This window comes from Opisthocomus hoazin, chromosome 2, assembly GCF_030867145.1.
Source record: "Opisthocomus hoazin isolate bOpiHoa1 chromosome 2, bOpiHoa1.hap1, whole genome shotgun sequence".
Taxonomy (NCBI): domain Eukaryota; kingdom Metazoa; phylum Chordata; class Aves; order Opisthocomiformes; family Opisthocomidae; genus Opisthocomus; species Opisthocomus hoazin.
Genome location: NC_134415.1, coordinates 50,140,067 through 50,158,192, shown reverse-complemented (window position 1 = coordinate 50,158,192; position 18,126 = coordinate 50,140,067). Strand labels below are relative to the sequence as shown.

The 18,126-nt window shown below is 47.4% G+C and overlaps 1 protein-coding gene across 6 annotated transcripts in view; it reads right to left on the bottom strand.

The window, feature by feature from the left end:
• The window catches only part of BCL11A (BCL11 transcription factor A), a 78,028-nt gene that overhangs the window by 12,749 nt on the left and 47,153 nt on the right, over positions 1 to 18,126 (bottom strand). For 5 of the 6 annotated variants that reach the window (XM_075413563.1, XM_075413562.1, XM_075413564.1 and 2 more), the window contains exon 3: positions 1 to 1,434. This exon is cut by the window's left edge. In XM_075413563.1, coding sequence (XP_075269678.1) covers positions 1 to 1,434 — 1,434 coding nt within the window. The remainder of the gene's footprint in view (positions 1,435 to 18,126) is intronic. The other variant, XM_075413568.1, reaches the window with a different exon arrangement.

The following is an 18,126-nucleotide window of genomic DNA, read 5'->3' as shown; positions in this document are numbered from 1 at the left end:
CTGGCAGGTCGAACTCCTTCTCCAGCTTGATGCGTTTGGAGAAGGGGCTCAAGGAGGTGGGGCTACCCAGCAGCAGCTTTTTGGACAAGCCTCCTGAGGCGGACTCCCCCGGGGAGCAGCCCCGGCCGTTGACCGTCCCCTCGTCGATGCGGTCGGACTCACCGGCCACTGAGTCTTCGTCGCAAGTGTCCCTGTGCGCCTCGGGCTCGGGAAGGTGGCCCCGCTTGTGTTTCTCCCCCAGGACCTGGTGGAAGGCCTCACTGAAGTGCTGCATGGAGCTCAGGACCATGCCCTGCATGACGTCTGGCATCGACCGGCCCTCCTCGCCGGCCCGCGAGTTGTTCTCATGGTGGCGGGCTGCCTCCAGGCTCATCCCAAAGCCATAGTCCGGCCTGTCACTCTCGTTCAAGTCCTCCTCCTCCTCCTCTTCCTCTTCCTCTTCCTCCTCCTCCTCTTCCTCCTCTTCCTCATCCCCATTCTCAGGGATCATGTTGGGGTCAGTCTCGCTCTTGAACTTGGCCACCACAGACTTGAGGGCGCTGCTGGCGCTGCCCACCAGGTCACTGGTGCCCGGCTCGGGGGAGCTGGCAGTGGAGAGCCCGTCGTCCGACTTCACTGTCATGGGGGAGGACTTGTGCATGTGGGTCTTCATGTGGCGTTTCAGCTTGCTGGCCTGTGTGCAGGCGTGGTCACAGAGGTTGCACTTATAGGGCTTCTCCCCAGTGTGGCTCCGACGGTGGACCACCAGGTTGCTCTGAAACTTGAAGGTCTTCCCGCAGAACTCGCAGGACTTGGACTTTATGGTCGGCTGGGAGGGAGGAGGAGCAGACTGCAGAGGAGGAAGGGGCGGTGTGGCCAGGAATGGGGGCTTGCTGCCAGGCTGGAAGGGCTGCAGCAACCTTTGCATAGGGCTGGGCCGGCTCGGGGACAAGGGTGGGCTGGAGGTGTTGCCGGCCAGCTCTCGTAGCCTCCGGGAAAAATCCATAGCAGGGGGCTCCATCGCCATGGGGTTCAGTCGCAGCACCCTGTCAAAGGCACTAGGGTGATGGGTGGCCAGAGCCATTTCTTCCGCACCCAGGCGCTCAATGCGATGCGGATCCAAATGGTGCCTCGGGGGAGGGCTAAAGAGGGGCGGCGTGGGTGGGAAACGCCCTTCTCCCAGCCCCGACGCCTCCCTCGAGACCGAGCCGGGTATTCTGAGCAGGTTAAAAGGGTTATTGTCTGCAATGTGAATCCCGTGGAGAGGTGGCTGGGAAGGGCACTCTGCACCTAGTCCTGTTGGGATACCAACCCGTGGTGTCAGGGGGCTGCCGTGCTCACTTTCTAGGTAGATCCGTAAGCCATGTGTGTTCTGTGCGTGCTGCAAGAGGAACCAGGCGCTGTTGAAAGGCTGTTTACAAGTCGTACATGTGTAGCTGCTGGGCTCGTCTTTACCTGAAAAATAACACAACAAGCAGTGTCAATCTCCGGCCGCCCACCATCAGGCGAGAACTCTCCTCCCCACCTAAGTTCCTCTCCTCCAGGACACTCAGCCGGGAGCTGGGGAAGGCATGTCCCAGCTCAGGCGCAGGAAGGGTGCTGGGGACAGGAGGAGGCAAGGGGTGCGACGGGGAGGTCCAAACCCACCCAGAAAGTGCCCACCTCCTCCCGCCAGGCCCAGCGGGATCAGCAGTTCAAAACCAAACCCTGGCAGGTAACCATAGCCAAAAAAGCTATATTAAAAAAAAAAGAAAGAAGAGAATGATTAAGTCAACTGATGTCAGCTACGACTTGGCAGACTTTCTGCTGCAAGAGGCTGCTAACATTTAACTTGGGAAGCAAATAAATAAGTAGGTAAATAAATAAATAAATAAATTAAAATCTATCCCCTTCACTCCAGAAATACACACACATTGGTTCAAAGCAGCAACCCAAAGCATCATGACTGCTAGCAACCTGGGCCACATCACATTATTAGTCTCCTCCTTATTTTGAGAGACGAACAATGTGTAGAAATTTTGGCAGCATCTTCTGCTCCATAGCACAGATATGACTCGGGGGGGTAAAAAAAACTAAAAAAAACTAAAAGAAAAATAAAATTAAATAAATAGAGTGTGGGACAGGGAGAGAGGAAGGCAGCGAGAGTGGCAGCTCCACCAGGGAAAATGCTGGAGGGTGGCCAGGAGGCCTGGCTGAGCGCCCTGCCGGATCCACATTATTTCTCTCGCACTGAAAAGAAGCTGAGGATGGTAAATGCCACTTTGGCAAGTAGCGAGCTAACTCTATTTCATGATAATTTATTTTTGGAGATAACACGGACATTATAAAAGAGCAACCAACTAATAAATAACTAAACAAAAAGCCGGCTAATAATGACAGCAGAAAGCAGCCCCTTCTAATATACGGCAAAACAAGGGGAATGAGTAACTTTTTGAGGGCTGTCCACGAGGAAAGAGTGACATGAGATATGGCGAAGGTGAGTGTGCTTCTATCGATTACTGTAATTTTGCAAACAATTCACTTCCACCCCCGTATGGATGTTTTTCACTAAATGTCGGTAAACTGAAACAGGAGCTAAGAGGAGGATAAAAATTCATTTCCAGCCCTGCCCAGCAGATCTCCTAGAGCTGCTGTTCAGTGATATTTAAATGAACAAAACAAAACATGCTCTTGAGGTTTGAATAAACCACAGGAGCCCTCCAAAGACATCAGTGCTTGGGGTGGTCCCTGCCTGCACCACGTATCCCTGCCCTGACCCAACAACTACATTACGAGGCAATTGCTCCTGGGTAAACCTTTTTACATGATGCACTGAGAGCTGCCCCCATTAGGTTTCCCCTATTTGCCTAATATGAGTGGGGTGGGGGAAGGCAGATTTGGAAAGAAAACATCGCTTTATCTGCGACTGTCTTGTTTCCCATCTCACTTGGGAGGAGAGGAAGAAAAGCTTCATATGGGCATTTTCATTCTCCAGCGAGCTGAATGATGATTTGGGGATAGGACAGGCAGGCAGCCCACAGCACCAGCTGTAGTGCCCTGTCGCAGCTTTGCTCCCTGCCTCCCGGCTCTGAGGATATTCTACATTTGGCCTGACAATCTAAATCAGGCGAGTAAAAAGAGACTCGACCATCTATACCAGGCTTTTAACACTTTAAAAGCCCTTGGAATAGTATTTAATGTTTAATCCTGAAGCCGGCATCAGAATAAAATGCACTGTGGTGTTTAGTATGTGCCAAGCATGCAAGCGCAGACAAATACTTAGATCTGCTGAAATTAGAGGAAATTCAATTGGACTTTCATATTCCTATGCTCATTTGTGAGCTCGGAAAAAAATCTTAAACGGGAAGATTTCATCTTGCTTTGCAGTAATGAAGTGGCAGTTTTTAACACCACGATAGGAGCTAACAATGCAACGCTACCTCGCCTCTCTACCTTATAGATCAGGTCAGAGAAAATAGCATTTTGTCTTATAATGAGAATACAACATTGAGCGTTCGCTACCACGTTTTAGTACTCCCATCAACTAGGTATTCTAGATCATAAGGGCAGCTCGTGTAATCATAATGTCAATGAGAAGGGCTGTTACGCCTGAGACTAAAGATTACATGGAAAAAGCTGCTTTGGAACTGGTAATTATTACCAGTCCGCTAATAGCAAATGATGCATTACAATTTCACTCTATAATCTGTATTTCACTCAGCTCCTGCCAGTATGGCCTTATTATATTACAGTGCTCACAAATTCTAAATTCCTAAACTAGTCATCAATAAATGTGTTACTTGCCATAATTTGCAAAATTACTTTGTTCATAACATCTTCAACTGTTATAAAGACTGGAATTGATTTCCTGCATGGCAAAATTGGGGCTACACTGATTTAGTGGAGTGTAAAATGTAATATTATTCTTCATTTGCTTGCCTTAAAAACAAGTTTTCAATTCGCCATCCACGTTTAGTAATCAAGATAATAATTTAAATTTAAAGTCATGTTTATGTACAAAACTTCCCTAAACAACCCACCATTTTCAAGGGAGCAACGTAAAACCAGGCAGTAAAATAAAGCAGCAAAACAGTTAAAATCCACCAGCCATTTGCCTCCACCTCCTGCTTTGAAGAGACGTGATTTCTAATTTGTCTGTTAGTGCTTGATTAATTATGAAGGCTATTGACTGACCGTATCACCACCTAGAGATAAGCTCCAGTCTGATGTGGCCTTGCCAAACTGCAAGAACTATGGCACCAATCTACATGTTGCCGATCAGCGGCGAGACGGGTCCTCAGAGTGCCATGGAAAGCCCTGGTTTTGGAAGGGACTCGCCTTTCCTTCCTCCCATCCCACCACCCTGCTATTTGTACAGCATTCAGGTCCTCCCAAAAGCCACATGGGACTGTAGGACCTGAAGGCTGTGGGTCTACCGATGTCTCCTAGCTATGGGTCAGCCTCTACATCCACATGGGCTTCCTAGCTAAAGCATCCATGCAAGACCACGGGCAAGTGAGGAAAGCACAGCAGCGAGACGAAGTAGCCAGTTCTGGCCAAGGACAGAGCTGGAGAAGGTCCCATGGGGCTCTTCATGCCTTATCATCCACCAGGGCAATGTGATGGGACATGTTATCCAAAGCAGCATTGCGACGCCATGGGGGGTTTTGACTGATTTCCAAGAGGCTAGTGGGAATCCCTCAGATCGAGATGTGAAGAGGGTCACTGCCAAACCAGGCCTCCCAGGCCACAGGCTGCAGGGCTAGAGTTCCCCTTCTTGGCTGCATCACATCGAGGAACTTAAGGTTGAAACGGATCACCAGCTCTCACTCTCTGACCTTTCCTCCAACATGTGTCACTCAGTTGTCCTGTGTCATGACCAACACAATGTCTTTGGGTCAAGCGTGACCACCTCCAGCCTTGCAAACCATCTTTAAGGCAAAGCATAAAATCTCAGTGAAAACCATTCAAACTGGCTCAGAAGACAAGGAGAGCACCCACTGCTTGCCACCACAGTCGGTTCCCATAGCTAACTACACTCACAGATGGGTACTGGGGTCCATCGGAATTTCGCTGGCCCCAATCTCTACACATTCTCTTTTTCTTTTGAGGGTTTTTTTCAGCTGATACACTGAAAAGCCCTTTGGTATGCCCCCCCACGCACACGAAGGGTACTTGTGCACCCAGAAATCCATGCACACTTCAAAATTTAGTTATTTCTCCACCCTGAAGCCACCCCTCCATCCTCCTCCACTACTCAAGGACCAGCCTAGCCCTTCTCACCCCAGCATCAAGCTGGGAAGGAGTTGTGTTTTTCCTCTAAGTCTCCTGCAGAGCTGGTGTCTTCTGGGGCACCGCACCCCAGCTCTGTAAGCACGCCCCAATTCTGCTCTTCTAGCCAAGGACCACAGCGGGCTGCACCCAACCATGCTCTCAACACACCCTGCTTGACAGTCCTTCCAGACTACCCCATAAACCCATCCCAGTTGCACTTCACCCAGCCAGACACCTTTATTTTTATTCACAACACTAATGAGCCACAACTGCATATTCATTTCTATATCACAAACAAAGTGCCAACCACCACTGCGGCTCCCACCACCTGACCTCTCCCATCCATCGATGCTTGTCCAGCTAAGCCCCTACATTCCCAAATCTGTTGGCCGGCTCCAAATCACCCATGCCAGTGCTTGGTCTTCCTATACACAATGTCACACAACCCCACATCCAATGCCTTGCAGACTCTATTCCATCTACATTTATCAACCAAAGTTGTCATCTGGAAGAATGAAATCAGGTTTATTTGACAAGATCTATATTCCATAAATCTAAGTTGAGTGGCATGAATTATATTTCTATCCTTTAATTCTTTATCAATTGAATCTTATATTGGCTCTTCAATTATTTTCCCAGATGAGGTAAGCAAAGTGTTGCCAACTCTCCCACAGTTACCCTGACCAGCTCTTGATGGCATTTTCCTAGTGTGTAAGCTTTATTAACTCTTTAGGGATTCTTGGGTGCAAGCTGTCAGGGCCTTTTCATGTAAAAATATTTATCTCCATTGGACCTTGTATAAAATCCTTCTTGGTTACTAATGAGGTCATCACCCGCCTATGATACAGAAATATAACACTGCTGCTTTCCAGGTCTACAGCAGAAATATTTATTAAAAATTTCTACCTTACTGCTTCTTCTAACCATCACTTCTAGGGTTTCTCTTGTCTCCGGGACCCTGAGCAGCTCTCCTTTTCTCCCCATCCGTGCCAGGCATGAATTTTCCTCGACATCTTCAGCTCCCCTGAACAGTTCTTTACCCATCATGGTTTCTCACTGCGATTGATTGCTATCTATTTTCCATTTTTTAATTGTCACATATTGATTTTTTTAATATCTAATTGCTGTTCTCATCTCACCACTGAAGCGGGTGAAGTGGGTTTTGGATTTGGGCCAAAGTTGCCCTATCCTTCCTGGACAGCTTATCAACTCTTTACAAAAAGCTTCCGATTACCATTCGCATTTTTGCACGTGAATCTTTCCTCCCAGTCAATTTTACTGCTCATTTTCTTCATACTTGGAAAATACTTAGGAGAATTACATGGGGATATCATGTACCAGACAGAAACGTGGGGCCAATATGAAACTGAACTGGTCTCACCCAGTGAAGTCTCACCCACCATTACGTATTTATTCCTTTTTTACATGCTGGCCAGCAACGGACAGGGCATGGCATTTCACTACAGCACAGATGTTTATTGTTTCTCAAGTTATTGGCTCCTGCCGAAAAAAAAGCAGCAGAACAGCTCTTGCCTGCCATACCCCCAAAAGTGATTTAACCAGTGACACACGAGTGACAGATTTAGCTTCTAATCTGAAAAATGTTAACAATTGAGTGGGATGGATATTGGCATTTGAGTGCCTTTAAGGGCAGTTGGCACAATTACTCAGTAAAATATTAAGACATGGCTGCTTTCAGCATTAAGGGGCTTTTTTAATATTAAAAAAGCTGGTTCTGTACTGTGCTCACAGACACACTCAGCATGCTCAAAGTTCAAGTCGAAGCAAGCCAACATCTCCAGGCACAATACGGCTGGTTCCGAGCAAGCACCACAGCCATGTCCACAGCCACCGGCCGCAAAGCCAGACAAGAAGCTGGGGAGAAGACCAGCTGGGAGGAGAAGCTGTCAGCTAGATGCCTTTGCTGGGGAGTGGGCGGAGGGGGGGTGTGTGTGTGGATTTCTGGAGCTAGGCATGCAAGTTCAGGCATTGCCAAGTGAGTAATGGAATAATCTGCATGCATGTGCCAATGTGCTTTGGAAGAGCTTCCTTTGTTTCTCAAATGTCAGGGCTGGATCCAGGAAAGCTGCTCGCCGGACACACCAGCACCTTATGGAAGAGCAATGCTGAAACGCCATGTGCAGCAGCATCCTCTCAGTGCCCCTTTCCAAAACAGGCAGCCCATAGCATAAGCTGTTGTTTGGGAAGGACCACCAGATCAAGGAGTGAGATATTAATATAATGCGTGCTTTACTCAGGGCATCGTATGGGCCACACACAAACACACAGCATTAGAGACACCCCACTTTTCCCAGTGTTTTCACAAAGACAAAGGTGGCGTAAGCAGTGACTGTGTACATGCCAATGGTGTTTTCAAGGATTTCATTCACAGCTGCAGATTTACTCCCTTTGAGAAACCCTTGTGCCAGAGAAATCTCCATGCAGACCAGGGTTTGGCCCTTGCTGCCCAGACGGTCCAGCCCTTTTTCTTGGCAGCATCTCTCTGCAAGCCAGCACCACCAGCCTTGGTGGCTTAGCTCCTGTGTTCTCCTTCACCTTGTCCAGAAAACCCATCTGTAAGTGAAGTTGAGATGTCTTTACTGGGCTACCTGCACCTACAGAGCACATACATACCTTTTACTATCAAACGGCAGAGAACAAAAGTTACAAGCAACTCAAACACCTGCAACCTGCAATAAGAACCCCCCTCTCTTCTGCTCGCCACCAAACAATTATTGCAGGAACAGCCTGAGCCAAAGCCAGGAACTTCTTTATTCAGCTTTAATGTCAACTGACTGCTTGATTTTTGGACTGATAAATTTGGAGTTGTTATGGTATTTAAAGGGGAGAAGGAAAAAAATTAGTTAACTGTTACCACTTGTACTTGATTCAGTTCTTCTCCATCTGGTTTTCAAATACCTCCTTTTTATCTCTCTCTCTTTTGGAAATCCATACTGTTGAAATTCCTTTCAACTGTAAACTAGAGAAGTGAAACGGTTGGGACACAGGAAGTCTCGCAGGGTCGGGAGGTATGTGGGTCCACTCCACGCCTGCAGCAGCCCACTTCTCCCTTGGTAACAAATAGCTGCTTTGTCATGACGCACCTTTTCCTGGTAGTCGGTAGCATCAGCTTAGACAGAAAACTGTAATTGCCCAAACATATTTTTTCCTTCTTGCACTAATTCTTCCTCACGATTCTCCAGATTGCAAAAGGCGTGTTATTAACCTGGTTTGTCATTAACCGGTTATAAATAGCTGTTAGCACTGTTAACATCAGCATTGTCAGTGTTATTGTCATAATAATTCTAACAATAATGAATAACAGCAGTAGCTGCATTTATGTAGAACAGGGTACCTTCTCTCTAATCTTTTCTATTTATCACTAGATGAACCGGATTCAGAAACCCTGAAAATGTCCCCGAAACTCTATAGGAAGTGACCTGGCATTGCTTGTGAAACGAGAATCATAGAATCATAGAAAGTTTTGGGTCGGAAGGGACCCCTAGAGGTCATCTAGTCCAACCCCCCTGCAGCAAGCTAACTAGATCAGGTAGCTCAGAGCCCTGTCCAACCTGGTCTTGAATGTTTCCAGGGATAGGGCCTCCACTACCTCTCTGGGCAACCTGTTCCAGTGTTTCACAACCCTCATTGTAAGGAATTTCTTCCTTATATCTAGCCTAAACCTACCCTGTTTTAGTTTAAAACCATTACCCCTCGTCCTGTCACTGTTGTCTCTACTAAAAAGATTGTCCCCATCTTTCCTATAGGCTCCCTTTCAGTACTGAAAGGCTGCAATCGGGTCTCCCCGCAGCCTTCTCTTCTCCAGGCTGAACAAGCCCAACTCTCTCAGCCTGTCCTCAGAGGAGAGGTGCTCCAGCACTGTTCCTGTTGTGCACTTGAAAAATAAAATTCTGCACATCAAATCCATGTTTTTATGAACAGGCCTGATGACAGGTCCTGTGACTGGCTTAGTTGTGAAAATGTCAAAAATCTAGAAGATGTTTCACTTTGTGGGACCCTCGGCTCCCCATTTGCCATCTTTACCAGCCTTTCCTTATCTACCACTTCTTGATAAAAAGACTCACTGATATTCCTGAAAAAAATTATTTTTCCAGCAAATTCAAACTCCCTGAAAAAATTTTAATTAAACTGGTAAAATAATTTCTAAACAGAGTATCAATAATGCCTTTTTTACATTATTCCTCCTTTTACAAGCCTCTCTTTTGAAAGAAGCACCAGGCCAAAACGCTAATGTCATGACCTAAACTTCAAAAGGAAACAGAAGCAACAGCGATAATAAAAACAAAGGTACAGCTGGCATTGCCTTGCCATTCAAAGATTTACAGTGGAGTTACAAACTCCAGGAATTCACCTTTTTCTCCCAAAGTCAAATTTTCATCGGGTGTCGCAGAACTGTTCAAGTTTCCATAAAACAGAAGTTTTTTGGGCCTCAGGAAAGAGCAAGTGGGAAGGGGTGGAAACAGGGAGGCCAGTTCCTTCCTGCAGAAGAGCAACATGCAGCATCCATGACAAGAGACACAGGTGAGAGCGAGGTTGGCTCCATCCACAGCCTGGCAGATGGGCTCCTCGTAACCCTGAGGTACATCTGGCCCTTGCAGGAGAAGTACAGACTTCATGGGTGACCATTTTGGTTGCAGCCTCAACGTATTCTGTGTATTTGTTCATTCTTCTAAGCCAAACCATACTCGTAACACCTAGATTCCACCCCCAGTAAAATATTTCATTAACAACAAGCAACAAAACGCATGGTTTTCTGGAACCTTGGCAGGGAGGCACAGGGTGCTGGGGTCCTGCGGGAGCACGCCAGCGCTGCCAGGCATACCAGCCTGACCTCAATGTCTGTCACTATTTTCAAGGTGTTACGATTTGGCCACCAAAAAAACCTGCTTCAAGCTCCAACTTGGCAAGTAAGGTATCAGGCTGCGACTGATTTTGTGCTTTTTTTACAGCTTAAGGGGGGTGGAAATCTGCTGTGTCTTGATCGGCAAGGAACAGAAGAAACCTGCTGTCGGAATATAATGCTGTGCTTGAACTTCAGCTTTGAACGAAGTTTTAAAAAGAAACCCCTCAAGCAAAGAAGACCTGATCACGCACATGTATGCACTCTATGGACTAATGCTACGGGGATGGTGAAATAGAGACGACGCCAACAGCAGCATCACATTGGTAGTAGCTCCACTAACTTCAAACATCAGCGGCAGGACCTAAAGGGTGAACTACATGGTGTTGTCAGCCCCACAGGAGGAACTCCTCACTGATAGCATTTCATTTCTCTAAAAATATCATTAGCGAAGTAACCAACATCCCAGACAGGCAGGCTTCCCTGCCCACTTCTCCTGAGCATGGGCATGGGGATTGGAAATTAATGGACTCAAACAGGAGTGGCATCACTGGGATGACAACCGCTAAATCAGCTCCTCTGGGCCTACATGCACCAAGTGTGTCCCCTGCCAGAAGGTCCGCCTGGGCAGTGATCCACCAAGGACCAAGCCTTTTCCAAGCCCTGCCCCGACAAGAGCATCAAAGCCCTTTACAAGCTTTAACCGACTATCCAACAAACAGCACCTTTCTCCAACAGCCCGTAGTTATGTGTTTACCCAGTGGCTGCCAGGGACAATCAAGTCAATAATTCACTTTTTAAATGCAGCTTTGTAATTACACAGCTACAGAGAGCTTCCAAATTATTTTATTCACTCTTGTACATCCGCTTGAAGAACTGTTTCCTTTTCTACTGTTTTCTTCCTTGCCAGCGGCATCTGAAGAAAAGGCAGAGCACACTTCAAAAAGTTTCTTGTAAAGAAAGAAAGAAGATGCTCTAGCACGACATCTCAGGTCACCCCTGCCAGTGTGGGGTGAGACGCAGCATAAGACTCCCAAGCCCTGGCAGATGCTGGCAATGGGGGTGTTTCTCCTGGTTTATATCACAGCTTTGGCATCGCTGAGCCTTGCAACCGGCACCCGGCACGGGCAAGCATGTGTCATGGATGTTGCTCTGCAATGCACACCACACACAAACATACCTCTTACATACAGAGACCCTCAGCCATGACACCAGGATGCTGCTTTCCTGAGAAGAGCCACTAATGCTTGGTGACTCGATTAGCTCTGCGGGACCTCGCTGGAGGACATGGCAGCTCTACTGCACAGGGCACTCCTGGAGCGATTGAAGCGCGCTGGCATTTTGAAACAGCTCTCAGCCGTCTCCCAGGGAGAAAATGGGCTGGCCCCTTCCCACCACTGCTCACCAGCAGGCATGCTGCTGCCAGGGCACTGCCAGGCTGTCAAGGCTCCTCAGCACCTACGGTTTTGCTTTAGTTTTGCTGCATTTTGCATATTAGCATATCTATTTGACGTGCCCGGCTCTGTAAAGCATATACATTTAAACCATCACCTTGCAGAGATGTGGTGGTCCCTGCCAGCCCTTCTTGGCTCTTCTCACCAGCCAGGCAGTGCCATGGACCCCTTCTCCATCCCAGAGCACCCCTGCTCCCACCACTGCCTTGGGCAGGGTGTCAGTGGAGCCAAAAAGCCCCAGCCATCACCCACATGACAGGCCTGGGGACATGCATGAACAAGGCCTCTCCTTGAGAGCCTTATTCCACCTTTTCTTTCCAAAATTGCATCCTCTTCAGACTCTCCTCTTTCCCAGCCTTCCCCTTTGGCTCACTTTCCCCTCGCTTTCAAATTAATGGTATTTAGCCAGCAGCAAACCATCCTGACAAAGTGGGTCAGGGGAACTGCAGGTCCCCCCCAAACGACACCTCCGCCTGCAAATCATCTGCCAGGAAGGCAAAGGTTTATACTGTCCCTGAGCAAGTTCAATGTCACCATGGAGTTGCAAGCACAGCAAGTGCTGAACCAGATCCTATGACGCTTAGTTTCATAACTTGCACAAGCAAGTATTAGTAAAATTGGTAATACATATTTTTTCCCCTCCCTGCTTTGCAAACAGGACCAAAAGGTGTCGTAAAGTTGTCCAGTCTCTTCCAGTTTATTCTGTCTCCTCTCCATTGTCGAGATATCCTTGAAGTTGAAAATGATATAATACTCTGAATACCTGGAGTTTGGAGGGTGTAAGACTTGCAAGAATTGCTACAGCTTTATTGCGTTCTCGGGGCACAGAGAGTATTTACCACACATACATCAAGTCAAGGAATGCAAAAACGGCATAGCAAAATTTGGTGCTTGGAGCTTGGGAGTTTAAATTCCCAGAAAGGCAGATAAAGAGTGGATTTTCTTATTTATAGATTTGCAGATGAGATCCAACAAAACCAGTCCCCCCCTGTCCCTCCCTCCTTTATGTCAGTAAGGCTGATTCAATTTCCAGGCTGGCAAGGTCTCCTCTCGCTGAGTATTACCCGACCCCAATAACACGCACTGTTCCAAGGTTAAGATCTGTTTCCTTACAATAATGCAGAAAGCTGTTGTTTCAGTCGCGGCTGCAGAATTCAGCTTTGAAGGACAGGTTAGTACCACACTACATTTAACTGGATTCAGTTCATCTGATTATACAGTGCCTTGCTTTCTGGAATATGTAATCATCTCTTTCTGATGACATTTTAAATATCCAACTAGACAAATAATTGCAGCAATAATTGATAGCTGAGTCAAGCTGGAAGATTATTGATTGGCACAGTACCCGCTGAAACAAATGTTAATCTTTCAAACATTACAGTGAGGATGCTTAAATCTAACTTTTGCTGATAAATGATAAAAATTTGATTTACTGATAAAACCACCGGAATATGCACTTCGGGATTTGATTACCTGGTGAAAATTTTCGAAGAAAAATTAGGCATCAGGATTTATATTCTATTTCACATGAATAATTGCCAAGATACGGATAAGCAGCTGAACATAAACACACGCAGAGAAGTCTTAAAGAGTTGCTGATTAACTCTCTACCTTCCTCAATGGTATTTCTCTGTTCCTAATCACTGCTTACATAGGAGTTTACCCTGCCGCCTTCCTGAGGATGCCTTGTGTGGGTCTCATTACACATCGGGAAAGATCTCCCTGTCGCTTTTTCAGCAGCTCGAAGCCCTCAGTTTAAATGTGCATATTCTTACTCTGCTGTGAATGCAGCCAAAATGAGAGTTTGATCTTATTTGCCATGGTGTAAACCAGGAGTGCCAGCGTCCAAATCTGCGGCGCTGCATAAAAGCAGCAGGAAGGAGGTCAAGATCAGGTGCATTTGCAAACCGCATTCAGTATCTTAAAGGGAGGGAGTTTAAAGCTAAAATAAACTCACTTTTTACCTTTTATTACACAGGAGTCTGTTTAAACACATGTCTCCTAATTATGAAATTCCAGACCCTGCAGCACTGCCTATACATTGGGGGGAGAGAAAGGGGGAATTTCTGAAACTTACTGATTAGAAAGCAGAGCGAGCAGCCACGGCAGAGGATCACATGCGGGGAAAGGCAAGCAATGAGCTGCCTAGTTAGGGCAGAGGAGCCGTTGCAAGGCAGAAGCCTGAAATTAAGGAAAAGCACCAGAATATTTGAGCAGAGAACAAAGAGCATAAATTCCAGAGTAAGAGATGAAAAATGCACTGAAACGTTTTGAAACGGAGCCATTAGGAGATGATTGAGTCTCGGAGCTACTGTTAAAAATCAGCCGCTTGTTAGATGCGGCGATCTGCTGAGCCCTGACACTTCAAGCGTACGAGGGGGCTTGTCGAGAGGCTTCGCTCTAATTTAGAGATCCTCAGTTAATTAGAAAGCCCTCACATTTTCTCCAAATGCGGGTTGCTATTGACAGCTTGTGCTTTTGATGCTTTCCAGGTGACAGTTGCTGGACCGACCTTCCTGGTGCTGGCAGGGCTGCCCAGACTCTCACCGTGTTGGGGAATTCAATCATCACCAGCAGCGCTGGTGAGAAGTTACAAGTAAGGTTACTCTGCTCCCACATGCTGTTTCTGCCTCTGAAACAAATCCTGAAGAAATCCGCACTTGCTTAATGCTATAAATAGCTCCAGCTTTGAATTATTATTATTTTTCCCCCCCTGCCAAGTGGATGTCACAGCCAGCCCAGGACTTCGGGGTGGGAGTTTACCAAAGGTGGTGCCAGCAGAGGTTGGGAGAAGTGCTTTACAGGAGACGACCTGCTCACATTGAACCCACGGCCACAACTGCAGGACGGAAACCTCCCTTTGAGAAGTTCTCTACCCGAATGCCTACGGCAGGTAGACTGCAGGGCACGGAGCCCCTGTTTGGGAAGCAGCACTCCCCGAGCTCCCAGTCCTGCAGGGATGCCTTTCCCAGCTGCAAGCAAGGTCTAGTGATGCTCTTCAAGTAGAAACCACTGATAATACGTAATGCAGGGCAAACAGTAACACAGGCAACCACCGAACAAAATGAGGCTTGTTTGGAAATGCAAGGAAATGAGTGGAAGTTACAGTGACAACCCAAAGGCAAGATGACAGACCAACAGTCACAGGGAGTTGGCAGCAGACACTAGAAAATTAACTCTCAGGAACAGTCTAGCATTGGCAGAGAAATGAATGAGATGATCTAAGAGATATTTTCCACCTGTAATAGGATTTGATGATGATTTTGCATAGGCTTTTGTGCTAGCCTGGCTTTTGATAAAGGCATGGTGTCTCTTTTCAACCCACATGCACGGGAGAGATTAATAAGTTGCAAACGCAACCCACCTCAGCTATAAATGTTACCTGTGCCTATAGGGGAGAAAAAAAAAAGCCAAGCTATGACTGAAAAAAAACCCCAGTGAACTGAGTGTGGTTAGTGCTTTTACAACCAAGTCTTCAGTTATTAAGAGATTTAGAAATGAGAGAAAAATTCTCCTCCAGCAGCCAAAAAAGTATCAATTTAACAGCCAGATGGGGCAGCGACACAGAAACCATGGCCAGTTTAGGAGCACTAGACTAGATTGAGACCTTTCCAGGCAGAGCCCCACTGGGGGGGGCTGTGTGATGCAAGGGGAGATGAGATGGCTCCAGCACGTCTTGCAGGTCACTTTTCCCCCATGCAGGAGAAGCAGGCTGAGCCACTGGCAGGTGAGAATAACATTCATTTGGGAAGACGTGGCATGGAGACTTTTGCCCGCTCATGGCCCCAGATCAGCATAAGGTAAAACCAGAGGATGGGCCTCAGAGGAGGGATTAAACTAGCACTGATACTAAAGAACAAAATGGAAACAAGAGTTTTTAAGCATATGAAATGGACTGTAGAGAATCCCATCTTTTAGCAAGACAAGCATTTTCTTACAGGACAATGCAATTAAATGTTTCAACTGCCAACACTTAGATACCAGTAACAGACAGCAATAACCCCCCCCCCAACTGAGACCGATTAAGTGAATAATCTGCGTAGTCTACCTGGCCACATGATGATACCCTTTCCTGGGACAAATGCTCCCTTACCCCATGGGCTGTTGCGCTGTTATTTCGCAGCACAAAGATCTGGGGATCCAGGCACTGCTCTTCAGCAACATCGGGACTAAACTCTGAGCATTGGTGCTGTCTAACCATTGCGCTGGACCAAATGAACACGGCTGCTATTCAGAAGAGAGCTGCTCTCCTGCTCTTCACCTGTGAGCCTGCTTTTTCTGGCTCTTTACTTCGATATATATCCAACACGGGAGCTGGGACCTCCATACTTCTTACACTAGTGAAGACAGCCCACATCTGCTGCTGTACATCCCGAGGCATGGGAGCACATGGGACATGCTGTGCCCTGCCAGCAGCACCTCTACATCGACACCACTGGGAAACCACGTGCTGGTTCCCACTGCCACCCCCACCCTCACTGCCAACCTACAGTCTCCCACAGTGCAGCTCTGCTTTTCAGGAAAACCACCTCATGGGACTGAATGGCAATCAGATACATCACCGCTTGCCTGACCACAGACTTTTCTCTGCAGAGCATTTCTGGTTCAAGGCTGCTGTTATTTGCACTGCTGCCAGGTCCAGCAGCTGCCACAGGGGACTGGAGCCCCTTGGAGCGTGGCACTGCACCCAGAGATAATGAAACGACAGTTCCTGCCCCCGGAGCTGGCAATTATCATCATCGCTATTATAACCCGACGAGAGGGCCTGCCAGTTAAAACAGGCTATTGCTTTGACGCCAACGCTTCCCACTCCTCTCGGGCTTAAGAGCACTGAATATTCAGGAGGTAAACGGCATAAATCACAATCCTCCCATTTGCTGTCACATCTCGTAGTGCTTTTGAGAAACCACAGCAGCGCATTCGTGGTTGGAGTAAAAGAAATTGGCCTCATGTCACTTTTTAGCAATAATACAGTAAGAGAGCAATAATGTTAAGAACAATTAACACCCAGATGTTGCACTTAATAGCACCTTAAGTCCGAGGAGCTTGGCATGCTTTGCGAACGGCTATTAATGCCATGAAAGCTGTACAGGGAGTGCCCGCCGCCCCGCAGGAACATTTTCCAGCTGCTTGCCTCTGGGTCCTCATTTTCTTGGGGATGGGAGCACTTTCCAACAAGCATCAGCGAGCACACAGCTCCTACCCACCACCCCCAGCACCTCTGGCACACCAGCTGCGCCCAGCCCCCTGCACTCCCCAAAAGAAGTGCTGGACACCGTGGTGATGGGTGGCAGCTCCATAAAAGATGCAGAAGTCCTCGAATCACCACTTTACCTGACTATTTTATCACAAAACACCCCATCCAGGGGCAGGCTGGGAGATGGCCATATACATGGCAGGTCTGAAATTGCCATCAGCTTCACCTCAATCCTCTTCTGATGTCCTTGGCCACCCAGTTAAGATCTGACAGCATTTAAAGATGACAGTGCTTGAGGTAATGGGACAATGCCGTAACAGGATTACAGGAAATGTGAAAGAAAGGACATACGTAAGTAATGTCATTTAGGTAATGTCATCAATGAACAGGTTTTGCTGCAATTTTTGCTGACAAAGAAGTCAGTCTCACTTACACAATTCCTTTTATGATCTGTTATTGCCTTACATAGTTTACTTCTTCCTGAAACAAAGCTTTTTAGATGCATTGTTGCAAATATTATGTCCAACTTTCTCACCTGTCCGAGGTGGGGTATCCTGGGGGAAAATCAGTTACAAACCAGTACGAGGCAGCAACTGGGGCGAGGCAGCTGGATCAAAGCACTCCCTGCTGCCCTCCCAACCTAGCTGCAGCACCCGGTCTCCGTAAGATCCTCCCAAATAATTTTCACCCAGCTATTTCCTCCCCATGCCCTTTTTCCATCAGTATTCCCTTTCAGTCCCACCGCAGCTGCCCCCGAAACAGCTTCCTCATTGTCCCCCACCAGAAGTGGTGTATGTATGCCAAGTGACTGACCGCAAACAAAAGCTTGTTTGACCAACGCTTGTTCCAAAACAAAACCCCGACTGGAGGAGGAAATCCCGTAAAGGAGGAGGGATTGATGCTGGGACAATTTGGAAAACAAGCCCAGGCGCGCTCACCCCCAGGGACTCTCATTCTTGCTAGACAATGGTGTCTGGCCTCCCCATTCACAGCCCACCTCACACCCCTCCCCAGAAAATCCCCTCTAAAAGCCATGTTTATTATATAGTCTGCTAAGTGGGAGAGATGCCGTTAAACTGAGCCTGTAACCATCTCATATGTGCAGCATCTCAGGGCTGGAGGGCAGACAACAGAAGAAGCCTCTGAAGGACTCGGGGAAGGGTTTTTGGAACTAAACTTCTTGCTAGCCAATGCTGAGATGAGTCGATTCCTTCTAGGTTGGATGGTGAAAAATAATGGCCAAGCGGGTGGCTGCAAGGTCCCTGCTTCTACCCTTTCTCAAGGAAAACTTACTCTTCTTTTTCTGAGCAAAACGTTCCTTTTGAACTCCCCAGCCTTGCCTTAGATGAATCCTTCCTCTAAGTCCAGTGAAAGTGGCTGTT